Raw genomic sequence first — 13,084 nt, forward strand, 5'->3', positions numbered from 1 at the left:
CAGTAATGGGAGCTGAACCGAGATTCTCCATATGGTAGCCAGCTGCACCAACCACTCAGCTACATATGTGGACAATCTTAAAGAGTACCAGAGGATATTTGTCTGGGGGACCGTGTAGAGCTTGCAGTCTGCTGTTGTGTGACCTTCACATATTTCTATCACCTATTCCTGAAGGTGTGCAAAAAAGTTCCAACAATTTTTCAGCCTCAAAAATTTTTCAATAGATAATCCTTCAAACAATAGGAATGAGAATGTGCATTCTGAATTGGCATCTCATTTGCTGTACATTTTTTACAGCATCATCCAAAGTCATATCAATGTTACTCTTATCTATTTTATTTCTTACTTTTAGACAAATGATTTCACCATTTTATCTCAATTTTTTGTCATTCTAGCTGATAATGACAGTGTGTGTGTTGTCCTCAGGCAAGAAAAAGACTATTTGGTTTCAGTCCGTGCAAACTGAGGACTACACTGGCTATATCAGTCAGTATTTATAACAAGCAACATGCAGGAAAACCATATTAGATGTTTCAGTAATATGGAATGTTAGCATGTGAGGCAAGGCATTTCTTGCTTGTTTGTTTGGTATGCTATGATTATGGGTTGTTGGTAGGAGAGAGAGATGCAGATCTCTATTGCAAAACTGCCATGTCTTTCATTTCTGCACATAAATCTGCATCCTCTCCTTGACTACAGAAAACCCTGCATACTGAACATGGTGAACGTCCAAATTACCATGGCAAGAAATTTCTGTGTCAAGAGATAAACAACATTATAAATGAAATTTGCAAACACAACAGACTTGTTTTAAAAAATAGTCTTTCGGTACATGTTAAGGTGCCTGGTGTTTCTTCTTCCTCCTCTTTTTTTTAAATGGAAAATGGCATTGCAAGGGAAGGAAGAGTAGAAACTACGTTAAGAGGGAACTGCAGCAGACTAATTCATTCAGATAATTGTGCTGCTTTCGATCACCCAGTGAAAATAAATGAACATGCAAGGCCCAATGAAATCAAAGTACCCTCCTGTATTAATAACAGTATCCTCCTCATTCACATGAACTGCAATACTGGCTTGATACAATTAATTGCAGTGTTTTGTGTATCAATGAACACTGTGTGAAAGAGTCTGAAATAGATCCGTGTTTTCCACAGATAATTATAAACCTACAACCCATTAATATGATATTTTTTTGTGCTAAAAATGTCAATTAAAATGTATTTTAGTATCAAAGAATAACTAAACAATGTAAAGACATTCTTTGTAACCTTGGAAATCCTGTCTCATTAATGTTAAAAAGAGTTGGTTCAAAGATTTAACACTACTTTGGTCTCTACTATTGAAGAATTAAGTTGCTTAGCTGTTCCAAAACACTAAGTATTTGATGTACATATTTTCTGTTACAATATATGATAAAAAGTGAATTGCTCCTGTTCTTATGCAAACCCTCACCCTCCCTGGGGAAATAGCTATGTGAAAATAATTATTTAAAGTGAGTTTTGTAGATGGTTGCTCATCTGGCCTTCATTTGTCATAATGGCGCACAGACGGCTATTATGTGGGATTTAATTAAAATATTAAATACTGAGCTTCACCCTCAAGTTAACATAAAATATACTTTGAATACTGATAATAATTTTCAAGCATTAATATTTGCAAAGTTCATTTTATCAAAATTGTTACAGAATTGCTTGGATAAATTTAACTGCAGTAGGCAACAAAGCTTATGTTTCCTTCACAATATCTTTGAGTTTCCAATTGAATTTATTACTGTCACGTAAATGCTTAACCAAACTGAAGCCAGTACGATATAAGTGAAACCACACAGGTGGTTATATCGCCTCTCTCTTCACAACAGTTAATTTACTGGGCAATAATAGTAATAGTTTTATGCTACTTCTGATTATCTTTGGGCTAGCCATGATTTTGGATAATGTAATTAAACCATTACAAGGAAAATTGTACCAATTTTTACTATTATTTTTGCCTGCGTAGCATCTCTGATTATCGCACTTACATGCATGCAGAATATACGCAATGCCAACAGTGTATTAAATAACCTTTACCTTTTTCCAAATGACCCCAACCACATCTTACATTAAAATCAAAACACTTTAATACCAAGGAAATAAAAGAGAGACAATATAAGTTGTCTGAATACAAACAGCATAAAGTTGTAACTGTAGGTGATATTAATGTAAATATAAGTACAAAGAGAAAAAATGTCCACCAAACTGAAATTCAGTTCTTGATAACAAATTAGTAATACCCACAGAGACACTCTTGAATGTGACATTATAGAATTTGGAATACCAGATCACGCAGGGCTAAACCAAAAATTCACCTCTCGATACTGGAGGAAGAGAAGTGACATATAGACTACTAGGAGAAACCAATGTACACAATATGATAGACCAGTTAAAGGAAATGGTTTGGTTCATATAATGAATAACAACAAAAGTAACGACAAATGCTTTCCCAGTTTCCTGACAGAGATTAAGTAGATAGTAGAAAAGACATGCCCCTCTGTAATGAACAGATACATAAGTGGCATTCAAATGAAACCCGGTCACTAGTGAACAGTAATGGTTACAAATTAATTAATTCAAAAATGTAGTTATACACAGTACACTTAATCGAAAATAGTCACCAAAACTGTTGGCACATTTATCCCCTCGAGACACTAGCCGGTCAGTTCCATCCCTGTAGAAGCTAGTAGGCTGCTGTCGGATACAGGCCTGGACCAGTCACACACTTTGTCATCCGTTGCGAATCGATGTACGGCAATAGCTTGTTTTATAGGTCCAAACACATGAAAGTCACACGGTGAAAGGTCAGGACTGTACAGTGGATGTTCCAGAGTTTCCCACCGAAACTGCTGCAGTGTCCTCTTCACCCCATTGGCAGTGTGTGGGCAGGCATTATCATGTAGGAGGATAACGCCATTGGACATCATGGCTCGGCATTTCAACTTGATGGCTCATCTAAAGTTCTGTAAAGTGGCTTGATAACGCTGAGCATTGATGGTAGTTCCCCATTCCAGGAACTCAACAAGCAGCGACCTCTTGTGGTCAAAATAGGACATCATGATCTTACCAGAACTGGTGTGCATGGCCTTTGATTTTTTTGGAAGGGGTGAAGTTGCATGTTTCCACTGCTTGCACTGATGCTTGCTTTCCAGTTCAAAATGGGGACACCATGTTTCATCACTTGTGACAATACGCGACAGAAAGCCGTATTTCTCCTCATAATAACATTACAGATGACTCAAAGACAGCGGCACTCGAGTATTGAACTGTTCTGCGGTCAGCTGGTGGGGCAACCACTGCGCATAGATTTTTCAGACTGACTTGCGTCCCTCAAGGAATCATCTGTGCCATTCCACAACACTGTACTCGCTGTACACAGCCTTCATCCGTCGATACATTTGACAGCCTCCAGCCCCCTCCGCCACCAAAAATCGAATCCCTCCTCATTGTTCCTGCTTTTTTGCCTGCATGTTCGGTAGTGGACGATAACTTGTGGGACCACCTTCTCTTCGGCATGAAACCACACTGGCGGTATGCAACATCAAACAGTGCACACGTGTCAGTCTCTCTACCATAGACGGCGCCACCATACCCGCAGTTACGTGGTGCAACCTTACGCGTAAGGCAAGAATAGATGCACTGACCAGGTTTCATTTGAATGAACCTCATAGAACTGATATGGCAGATAAGTAGCATCACATCAACAACTGGTACACTCCACAACTGAACAAACTCAGATACTGCCATTAATTCTAAAAGATATGTCTCATAAAACTGATCAGGACAAGAAAAATTGCATAAATACGAGAAAACTCCGACATTTAAAAACTGCTAGGAGCACTGCAAATGATGAGGATATTTTAAATTCCAAAAATAAATATAAAGCTGCCTAGAGTATCATCAAAAGGGAAATTAATAATATCAATGAAGAAAACAGTATCCCCATTGACAGTGACACACTCAATGAATGTTTTGCAGATATTGCCAGCACTACCACTCCACTCAATAATTCTACATTAGGTGCGAAAGCTCATGCTAAACAAACAAGTGAGAGATTTATGTGGACACTAATTATTTCAAGTATCATTCATAAATCAATACACAAGCTAAGCACTTCCAAAACTGAAGACTATTTTGCACTCATTAATTTCATCATAAAGTGCTCAGCAAAGGAAATAAAAATGCCACTTCTTTCACTGTCTAACAGAGTACTAGATGAAGGAATTTTCCCAGAATGTCTAAGTTCACAGTTACATTACCTATGTATAAAAAAAGGTGATAAAAACCTCCCAAGTAACTACAGATCCATTTTAATAGTGCCAATCATATCCAAGACAATAAATATACATAAATAGATCCATAGCTATCTTGAAAGCAACAAAACTTTAAATGAGCAACAGTTTGGATTCAAGTCTCATCTATCAACTGAAAAAGCAGTTATGCTTTGGTGAATAATGTTTATGAAGGGTGTGAAAAAGGCTATTAAGATCTGGAACACTTATTGATTTAAGCAAAGCATTTGACTCAGTATCATATGAGATAATCATCATAAATTTAGAACATTATAGCACAGAAAGTAAATCACTCAGTTTACTCAAATTTTATTTAAGCAACAGCTTACAGCTTATTTATACAAATAAGCAGAGGTCAGCAATACTCCCAATAAAAACCCAATAGAAAGAGGAATGATCCAAGGCTCTGTTCTTGGGCCTTTCCTTTTTATTTGCTACATTAATGACTTTTCACATGGTATACCATGAAATATACTATATGCTGATGATGTGACATTAACAACAACATGCAAGAATTTACAAAGTGTGCTAGCTAACACCAGAGAAATGATGCAAATAACTAATGACTGGTGTCATGCCAACAAGCTGTGCATAAACCAAACAAAAACTGAAGAAATAATTTTTTATCTAAGGGTAAACAAAAATGAAAAATCACTAAATCTACTTGGACAGCTCATAGACCAAAAGCTCTCTAGGGAAGAACACACAAATTATCTGTACAGCACCCTAGCTTGTGTATTTTTTCATTGAAACCACTTCAAATGCCTCGGCAGAGAAAATCTGGAAAAGTTCAACATGAGAAATGATGTGCATGGGCACACCACCATATAAAATTTGTCAATAAGGTACCACATTCAGCCCATACAGTACCAGCATATTACAAACTTGGCTAAAATACAGTGAATTCTATTCAACTGAAGAATACCTAGAAACTCACCCCCCCCCCCCCCAAGCGATAAAGGAAATCTTTTAGTTCTTAAAGATGCTAGTAGCTATTTTCTATTTTATTTTCTATATACGTAATTGATTATTGTTCATAACTTGACACTGCTGTAAACTTTGACAAAGCCAATTGTATGAAAGACAAATTAAAAAAAAGAAAATCTGTTCTATTCTACTGATGATGAGTTAATGTCATCAATCAACAGGTCCATTGCACAAATAAACAAAAAATTGCAGTTAGTTTACTTTGTTGATGACAGAGCATGAAGATTACACTTGAAATGATGAGTTCAAGTTACAACTTCTTCAGGATAAAGGACAGTTAATTTTGTCAAAATATCAAACTCCATTAGACAAAAGACGTTGTAAAAGCCTAATACCTCAGGCCAAACTGTCAATGTGGAAGTCCAGTTGCAAGCATGCTCTTCATACACATATTTCTCTACTCATTTAAAATGCTTCAGTTATCTTTTGTATTTAATAGTGTATAATTTTTTCTGTAATATTTTTCAAATTTCTCCTTCTGGTCTGATAAATACAAGTTAAAAGATAAACCACACATGACTTGTTGAACAATAATACTCTGAAACAGGCACTCTAATGAAGTACTGAAAGATATTTGAAGCTGAACTGTTAAATAGGACACTGATTCATACACTTACACCCATGTGCCATGGGGAAAGAAAACATAAATTAAAACTTGTTAACATATAATGTACAGAGGATATAAAGCAATATACAGGGTTTATACAATAATTGTATACAACATACTAAAATGGTGTAGGTGAAGTTACAGTGGACAAATCCATACAGGACACTTGTAGTCTATCAAGCCAGCAAACAGCTTCAAATTGGCCCATGAAAGTCACCTCAGCTACAACTGATGTGTGCCACAAGAGATTTTGGCTAAAATCGTCACAGAATATTAAAAATTCCTTGTTCTTACACTTACAAAACGTAAAATTGATGTTTGTGTAAATTTTACCTTGAAGTATTGTGAGTTTTAACATCATAAAATTAACAATTAAATCTTTTGTTTGTCTTGTCTTATTACTATGAAACAACTGTGCCTGTAAAAGTTAATCTTTGACCAAACTGTAAATTTAATTAGTTTTTGCATTAAGTTTACAAAAGCCTTTTTTTCTTTCATTACCCGCATAGAGAGTTTAAGTTAATACTGTTAATGAAATGGCGAACTAAGCCAGTGGCATAAGAAAGCGAGAGCATACTGAAAATCATCTGGTTTCATGCAAGTGCTGTAGTTTAGGTGGCTTTTGTAGGCCAATTTGAGGCTGCTTCATGGCTTGATGGACCACAAATGTCCTAATAAAGTTTTTTATCTTGGCGTCCATTACACCAACGTGATACACCATAAACAGTTGTTGTTTACACACTGTATACTACAGACTGTTCTTATACAAGTACCGATGAGAGAAATAAAGTACTAGGGAAGAATACCTACAGTATTTGATGCATGCATATTACACATGCCTTTAATAAGAGAATGAACATTTTTAAAATTAACTGCCAAATGTTAAAGATTAACTCGTTGCAGTGCAGAAATGAGTGGAAAAAATTATATATCATTTGGACAGAACTACTTCAGGCAACTGAGATGAAAATATGAGAAAAGCTGCTGTTATACAGTGTGTTCAGAAATTTACATTACAGACTTCTAAGATTTGTAGAGGGGAGTGAGTAGATAATATTTTGAATTGGAGCCCATGTCCCAGAAACATACTATTTCCATGCTACAACCATTTGAAAACGCAACCAATTTTACGAGTAATTGAATAGGAATGACCCAGTACATCACTTGTTTTAAAGTTCCATTCATTATTAGCCAAACAAATTGCTCATGTACTTGTCGACAGGTTCTCCTCAACATGATGCAGTATGGCCTCTTCCAATTCAGGAGTGCGGCATCTCCTTGGAGCACCACAGTCATGTCTGCTGACAGGAAGATATTCTTCCTCAAAGCTGTTGATGAAAAGGGTATGCGATGGAGTCCAACACTGCGGAGAATGATCTTGATAAAGGCAATGAGCAGCTCTTCCATTAGCATGAGCTTCTCCATTTGGAAGGATCATGTCGGTGTATTCTGCAAATGTGTATTCAACAGTGTTACTATAACTCTCACAGACACATAAATGGTGCTCGAACCAATTCAGGGAGGTAGGACAGATCTCAAATGACATCATCCGATTCGACACAAGCAGCCCCAACCACAACTACCCTGTTGCATATCTACCTCGCACTCATGTTTTCAAACAGCTGCAACACAGAAACAATATGGTTCTGGACATGGGTTTCTATTCAAAATCTTATGTAGTCACTCCCCTCTGCAAGCAGTAGAAGTTTGTAATGGGAATTTCTGAACACCCTATAATTAGAAAATTATCACACATTATGCAGTTCTGTTAAGAGAAGAGCAAACACAAAAGAAAATTACCACATTCACAATACATTTTTTTTTAAGTGTAGTACTTCTACAACATTTCCTCAAGTACATAGATAACTGACAATTTCATAAACCTGACAATGAAAAATAAACACATAATCAATTCCAAAACTTTTTTTGTTTTTTAGTGTATATTTAAAAAACTATTCAATATGATCAAAAATAGTGTACTGTATTGTTTGATTTTGTAGTTCTGCATGAGTTTATGAGAATTGCATAGGCACACAAGAATGGAAGGCCAATAACTCTTTCTTATGAGAAAACAAGAACATACAACACAATCAATTTAATTTAAAAATGCCCAGTTTATACATATACACTGAACTTCTACAGCACTCAAAAATAAGGACAGAAAGTTAATAAAGAACATATTAGATACATTTTATCATCACATCAATTAGAATGTTGTTTTTCATGGGCAGAATTTCTTTTTTTTTTTTAACACATTTTCAGAACCATGTAAATGCAATAAAAGTATAAAAATTTCAGCTTTATCTAACAGCCCACCTGATCAAAATAGTGGGCAGTGCCACTTCTGATTTCTCTGCGTTGCTTCAGATCAGCCTCTGTTGTGTCCCGAGAGAGAGCAACATATTCCAATTCACGAGATGTCATTTCAAGGTAACGCATCGCAAGCTGTCTACGGAGAGGACCTGGACGACCAATCAAAAATATATCTTGGCCCAAAAGATCCTTCTGCAGCATCCACCGGAGGTGTGCAAGCATGTCCTGTGGAATATTTTCCTCTACTGTGAAAGAAAGAAAATGAAATCAGTGCTCTGTCATCAGTTAAATTTGAATCACAGACCACTCGATATAGTTGGGTGCTATTTTTAAATCAATACTGACTTCATATAGTTAATCAACACGAAGACTATCTATCTTAGTCTTCTTCAGCAATACTACTGTGCTAATGCAGCCTTATAGCTTGAGGAGGGTGACTTGCTGTGTCCTACTCACAGGAGCCATCCTGCCATTTGCTTTCAGCAATTTGAGGATGATATTATGAACTACTACTCTTCCATGTACAAGTCCAATGTGTTAATCACTGTGTCACCTCACTCATTCACAATGCTGAAACATAACCTCATTTGATTCCATAAATAACCTATTAAGCAGCAAGAAATCAACTGGTCTTGGCCATCAATACATCTCCGTATCAGACCAAGGCCTTGTAAGGTTACTGACATTCTAACTGCCTGCAATGCCACACTTCTTCTGCTCCAATGTACATTCCTAAATAAAAATAAATTATTCACACCTCAAAAAATAAATAATGGAGTTTTAAAGACATAAAGAAATTTCACTGCTACATCTATGTACATGTTCCCTTCTAGTGACAAATGACAAACTCCAGACGGTAATTTTTGAAACCAGACACAATTGCACAACTATTGTAGAACTGATCACACTTCTTCAGCCTGAAGTCAAAGGCAGTTTTCCTCAACCCAAAGATGATTGTAGAGATTGCAGTGCTTTCCTAGACATGATATTAATTTCATGACTGATACTGAAAAACATTTGTCCACTCCCAGATGATATACATTTTAGCTCACACCAAAATACCTAGGGACTGCACTCCCATATTACATTGTTTGTGGAGGTAAATACGTATTTTATTTATCCATGTGTGCTACATATTGTGTTGTTTGTGGAGGTCAATGTGTCTTTTAATAATCCATAATTTGTGTTGTTTAAGGTGTTTCCAAAACAGCAAACAACGTTCAGACATTCAGGCACTGGGTAATATAGTGTCACCAAAGCTTTGCAACATTTTTAGATCTGCTCAGAATTTTCAGAAAAAGCTGTTGACTATCGGTGAACAAAACCAGCTGAGCACTAAATGAAATGCCAAGTGTAGGTGCATGAAGCAACATTAATTACACTTGCAGCTCGCTATGCTCTGTTGGAACTATCCATTATTTATAAGATTCTGGAGAAATGTATCAAATCCATATTGCTCATATTTGGAACAGCGATGATATGAACTTCAACTACCATTCGGAGTGAAAAGCATCATCAAGCCAAGGAATTCAGCATAGTTATGAAGCAAGCTTCAAACTTACAGTTGTGTGTTATGACAAAACCACAACCAACAGAAAGGCAGGAAATAAGTATGGACTGGACAAATGTAACGTGCAACGTTGGATTGTTTCAGAAGAAAAATGGAAGACGGTGGTCTCAATGAGAAAATCGTTTAGGAGACCGAAATATGGCAAGTATGTGGAACTTGAAGTAATCATTCTTTCCCATGTGCACGACAAGAGGAAATATGGGATGCGCATCTCTTGATAAATTACACAACTGAAGGCCTTGGAAATTGCAAAAATCTTAAACACGCCACAAGAAGAATTTTGGCCAAGTATTGATTGGTGTTGTTGACTTATGCGGAAAAATGGCCTCTCCGACGAAGTGCCACACTAGCACAAAGAATGCCACCATATTTCAAGGAGAAGCAAGTCAACTTCCAGTGTTACATCACCCAGTTGCGAAAGTGTCACTCATACCCTTTTCATCATATTGGCAATGCTGACGAGACACCAGTATTTTTTGACATGTCAAGCAATACAACAGTAGACATGAAAGGGGCAAAAAGTATATCACTGAGGGAAAGTGGGAATGAAGAACAACTGTGATGTTAGCTGTTACACCTGATGAGGGAGAGTTAGTCCCTTATCTCATTCCAAAGAGAAACACCACACCCAAACAAAACTTTCCTATGGGGTTAGTGATTCGCTACCAAGAAAAGGGCAAGCAATAACACAGCTGATGGTAGACGGGTTGTCTACTCTTTGGAATCTCACAGACCTGGAGCACTGCTTGCTAAGAGAGCCTTGTTAGCTTTGGATGCTATTATGGAATATCTAACAGCTGAAGTAAAAGATGAACTTGCGTAAAAGACAGATCTTGTCACAGTACCTGGAGGAATGACTTCAAAACTGTAGGTACAAGATGTAGCCATAAATAAACTGTTCAATGACAACCGCCGAAAAATGTATTCAGTTTAGCTCCTGGAAGAAAACCATGTCCTTATAGAGTAAGATTAAGAATTCACCAGTCACCTTTTTGTGCAAATGGATTCTTGCTTCATGGTCCTTTTAATATCATCAGAGTCCATCATTAAAGGGTCCAAAAAATGCTGCATATCAAATGCACTGGATAGCAGTCAGGATGACATACTGTGGGAAGAGAATGAAGGAAATGATAGGAGTGACAGTGAAGTAATGAATAGTGGTACTGATGGTGCCGAGAGTAAGAAAGACAAAATATGTCGCCAATATATTGTATAAAATGACAAAAGAAATGTTTACAGTACATACCTACAACTTACATATAAGTATAAATAAATTTCTGGTACTTTTTCTCCTCTCAGTCAATGTACAGCTTATTTTTGTGCAAAATATTTTGTTACTTTTATTTCTTCATCGAAATTTCGGGGTGCAGCTTAAACGCAGTGGTGGCGTATTTTTGGGCCAATACTGTACATTTTGGGTTATTATTACAAATTAAATCATCTACAAAAATGAAAACACACTTGCAAAAGTCAAATAATATGTTTGTGTTCAAACAACTGGATAGTGAAGTTAGACTGCAAATATGCCTCATGACTTGTGCTCTGCCAGTGTCAATTCTGTGACACTGCATAGTGTTCCACCTGTTTGTGCGCTTTAGGCCCAATGACCATCCACCAGTAGCATCATAATTTCAGAAAACAGTTACAGATAATATGCCCAACAGTGACCTACAAAGCATAAACCCAAAATTCAGAAGTGTCTAGATAGCACATTTCACACAACAGAGGGCATAAATTATAAGGAATTAGCTATAATATCCATAGGCTTATTAGTGAGGCTACTGAACATGCATAAGATACCATAGGTGGTATTTCTAAATAGTTTGACCAACCATCAGGCATAGATTTTGACACATTCACACTCACAAATTAAAAAAAATAAAAATAAAACCTTGCAAAAAACTGGAAAATATAGAACGCAAACTTGTAGCCAGCTAGTGTCTGGTTCATTACAGAGTTCTTTTTGTAGGGCACCGCAACTGCACATTTCCATTTCCACAAAATAAAGAAAAGTGCAACAGTTGTTGAACCAATACTATTCTATTGTTAATGACCAGTTTTAGAATAACTTAATTTTATCTTCCTGCATACAATAAGGTTTACCACAAATAAGGTTGTCTTCCACCTTACGTTGTCTGTGGAACAAAAGTTCAGTGTCCCAGTTTATAAAATAGGGAACACAGGATTCCAATAGCAACCACCATCTTGCTCGTCTGGCCATATTAACAGGAAAAATCCTGTTAGTACAGTCAGATAAGCAAGATAGTTGTTGCCATTGGGATCTTAGTTTATAAATGAGGACATGGAACTTCCATTCCACAGACAAAATAGGGTAGAAGACAGCCTTAGTTCTTTTATGCTTTATTGTATGGCAGAAGAAGTATTAGTGAAATTAAGCATCAAAGGTCGGTCAAAAAATTGTAATTAGATGCTTTTATAGACTGCCTGGGTCAGGAGCTGTAGTGGTAGAGCACTTCAGAGAGAACTTGCAGAATATTGTTAATAACTTTCCTGATCACGCTGTTGTAATAGAGAGTGACTTCAAACTTGCCAGGTACAGACTGGGAGGGTCATAACTGGTGCTAGAAACATTATTCTGAATGTCTCATCCAAAATTTACGTAGCGCAGATAATTAGAGAACCAAATCAAGAAAGAAATGTCATAGACCTCCTAGCTACCAGCAGACCTGAACTTATCAAATCAGTTAATGAAAGGAAGGTATCAGAGATGATAAGGCAATGATATCAACTATCAGTACAGGTACTACAAGGAATGTCAAGAAAGGTAGGAAAATATTCATGCACAGCAAGAGTGACTGGATACAAAATGCAGGGCATCTAAGTAGCCAGCAACAAATATTCAATGCTGAAGACAAAGATGTGGAGCATAAATGCAAAAATTTCAAAAGTATCATTCAACATGCCTCAGACAAGCATGTTCCAAGTAAGCCTTATGAGAAAGACCCACCTCGGTTTAATAGCTGTGTTTGAAAATTGCTATGGAAACAAAAAGAGCACCACCACAGGTTCAAGAAGTCAAAATGTAGCAGACAAACAAAAGGTGAACAAAGTGAAAATGAGCATAAGAATATCAATGAGAGAACCAGTCAATGACTTTGAAAGTATAATTCTGTCAAACAATCTGACTAAAAACCCAATAGGTTTTGGTCTTCTGTAAAATCAGTAAGCGGGCTGAAATCATCTTTTCAGTCACTCAATGACCATAAAGGTATTGAAACAGAAGATAACAGGCAGGTGGCCAAAATACTGAATTTGGTCTTCTGAA

General features: G+C 36.7%; 1 protein-coding gene across 1 annotated transcript in view; it reads right to left on the reverse strand.

Moving 5' to 3' along the window:
• The window catches only part of LOC124621879 (von Willebrand factor A domain-containing protein 8), a 264,064-nt gene that overhangs the window by 225,430 nt on the left and 25,550 nt on the right, over positions 1-13,084 (reverse strand). The window contains exon 4 of the mRNA XM_047147344.1: positions 8,232-8,473. Coding sequence (XP_047003300.1) covers positions 8,232-8,473 — 242 coding nt within the window. The remainder of the gene's footprint in view (positions 1-8,231; positions 8,474-13,084) is intronic.

The sequence above is a fragment of the Schistocerca americana genome, chromosome 7 (assembly GCF_021461395.2).
Source record: "Schistocerca americana isolate TAMUIC-IGC-003095 chromosome 7, iqSchAmer2.1, whole genome shotgun sequence".
Classification (NCBI taxonomy): Eukaryota; Metazoa; Arthropoda; class Insecta; order Orthoptera; family Acrididae; genus Schistocerca; species Schistocerca americana.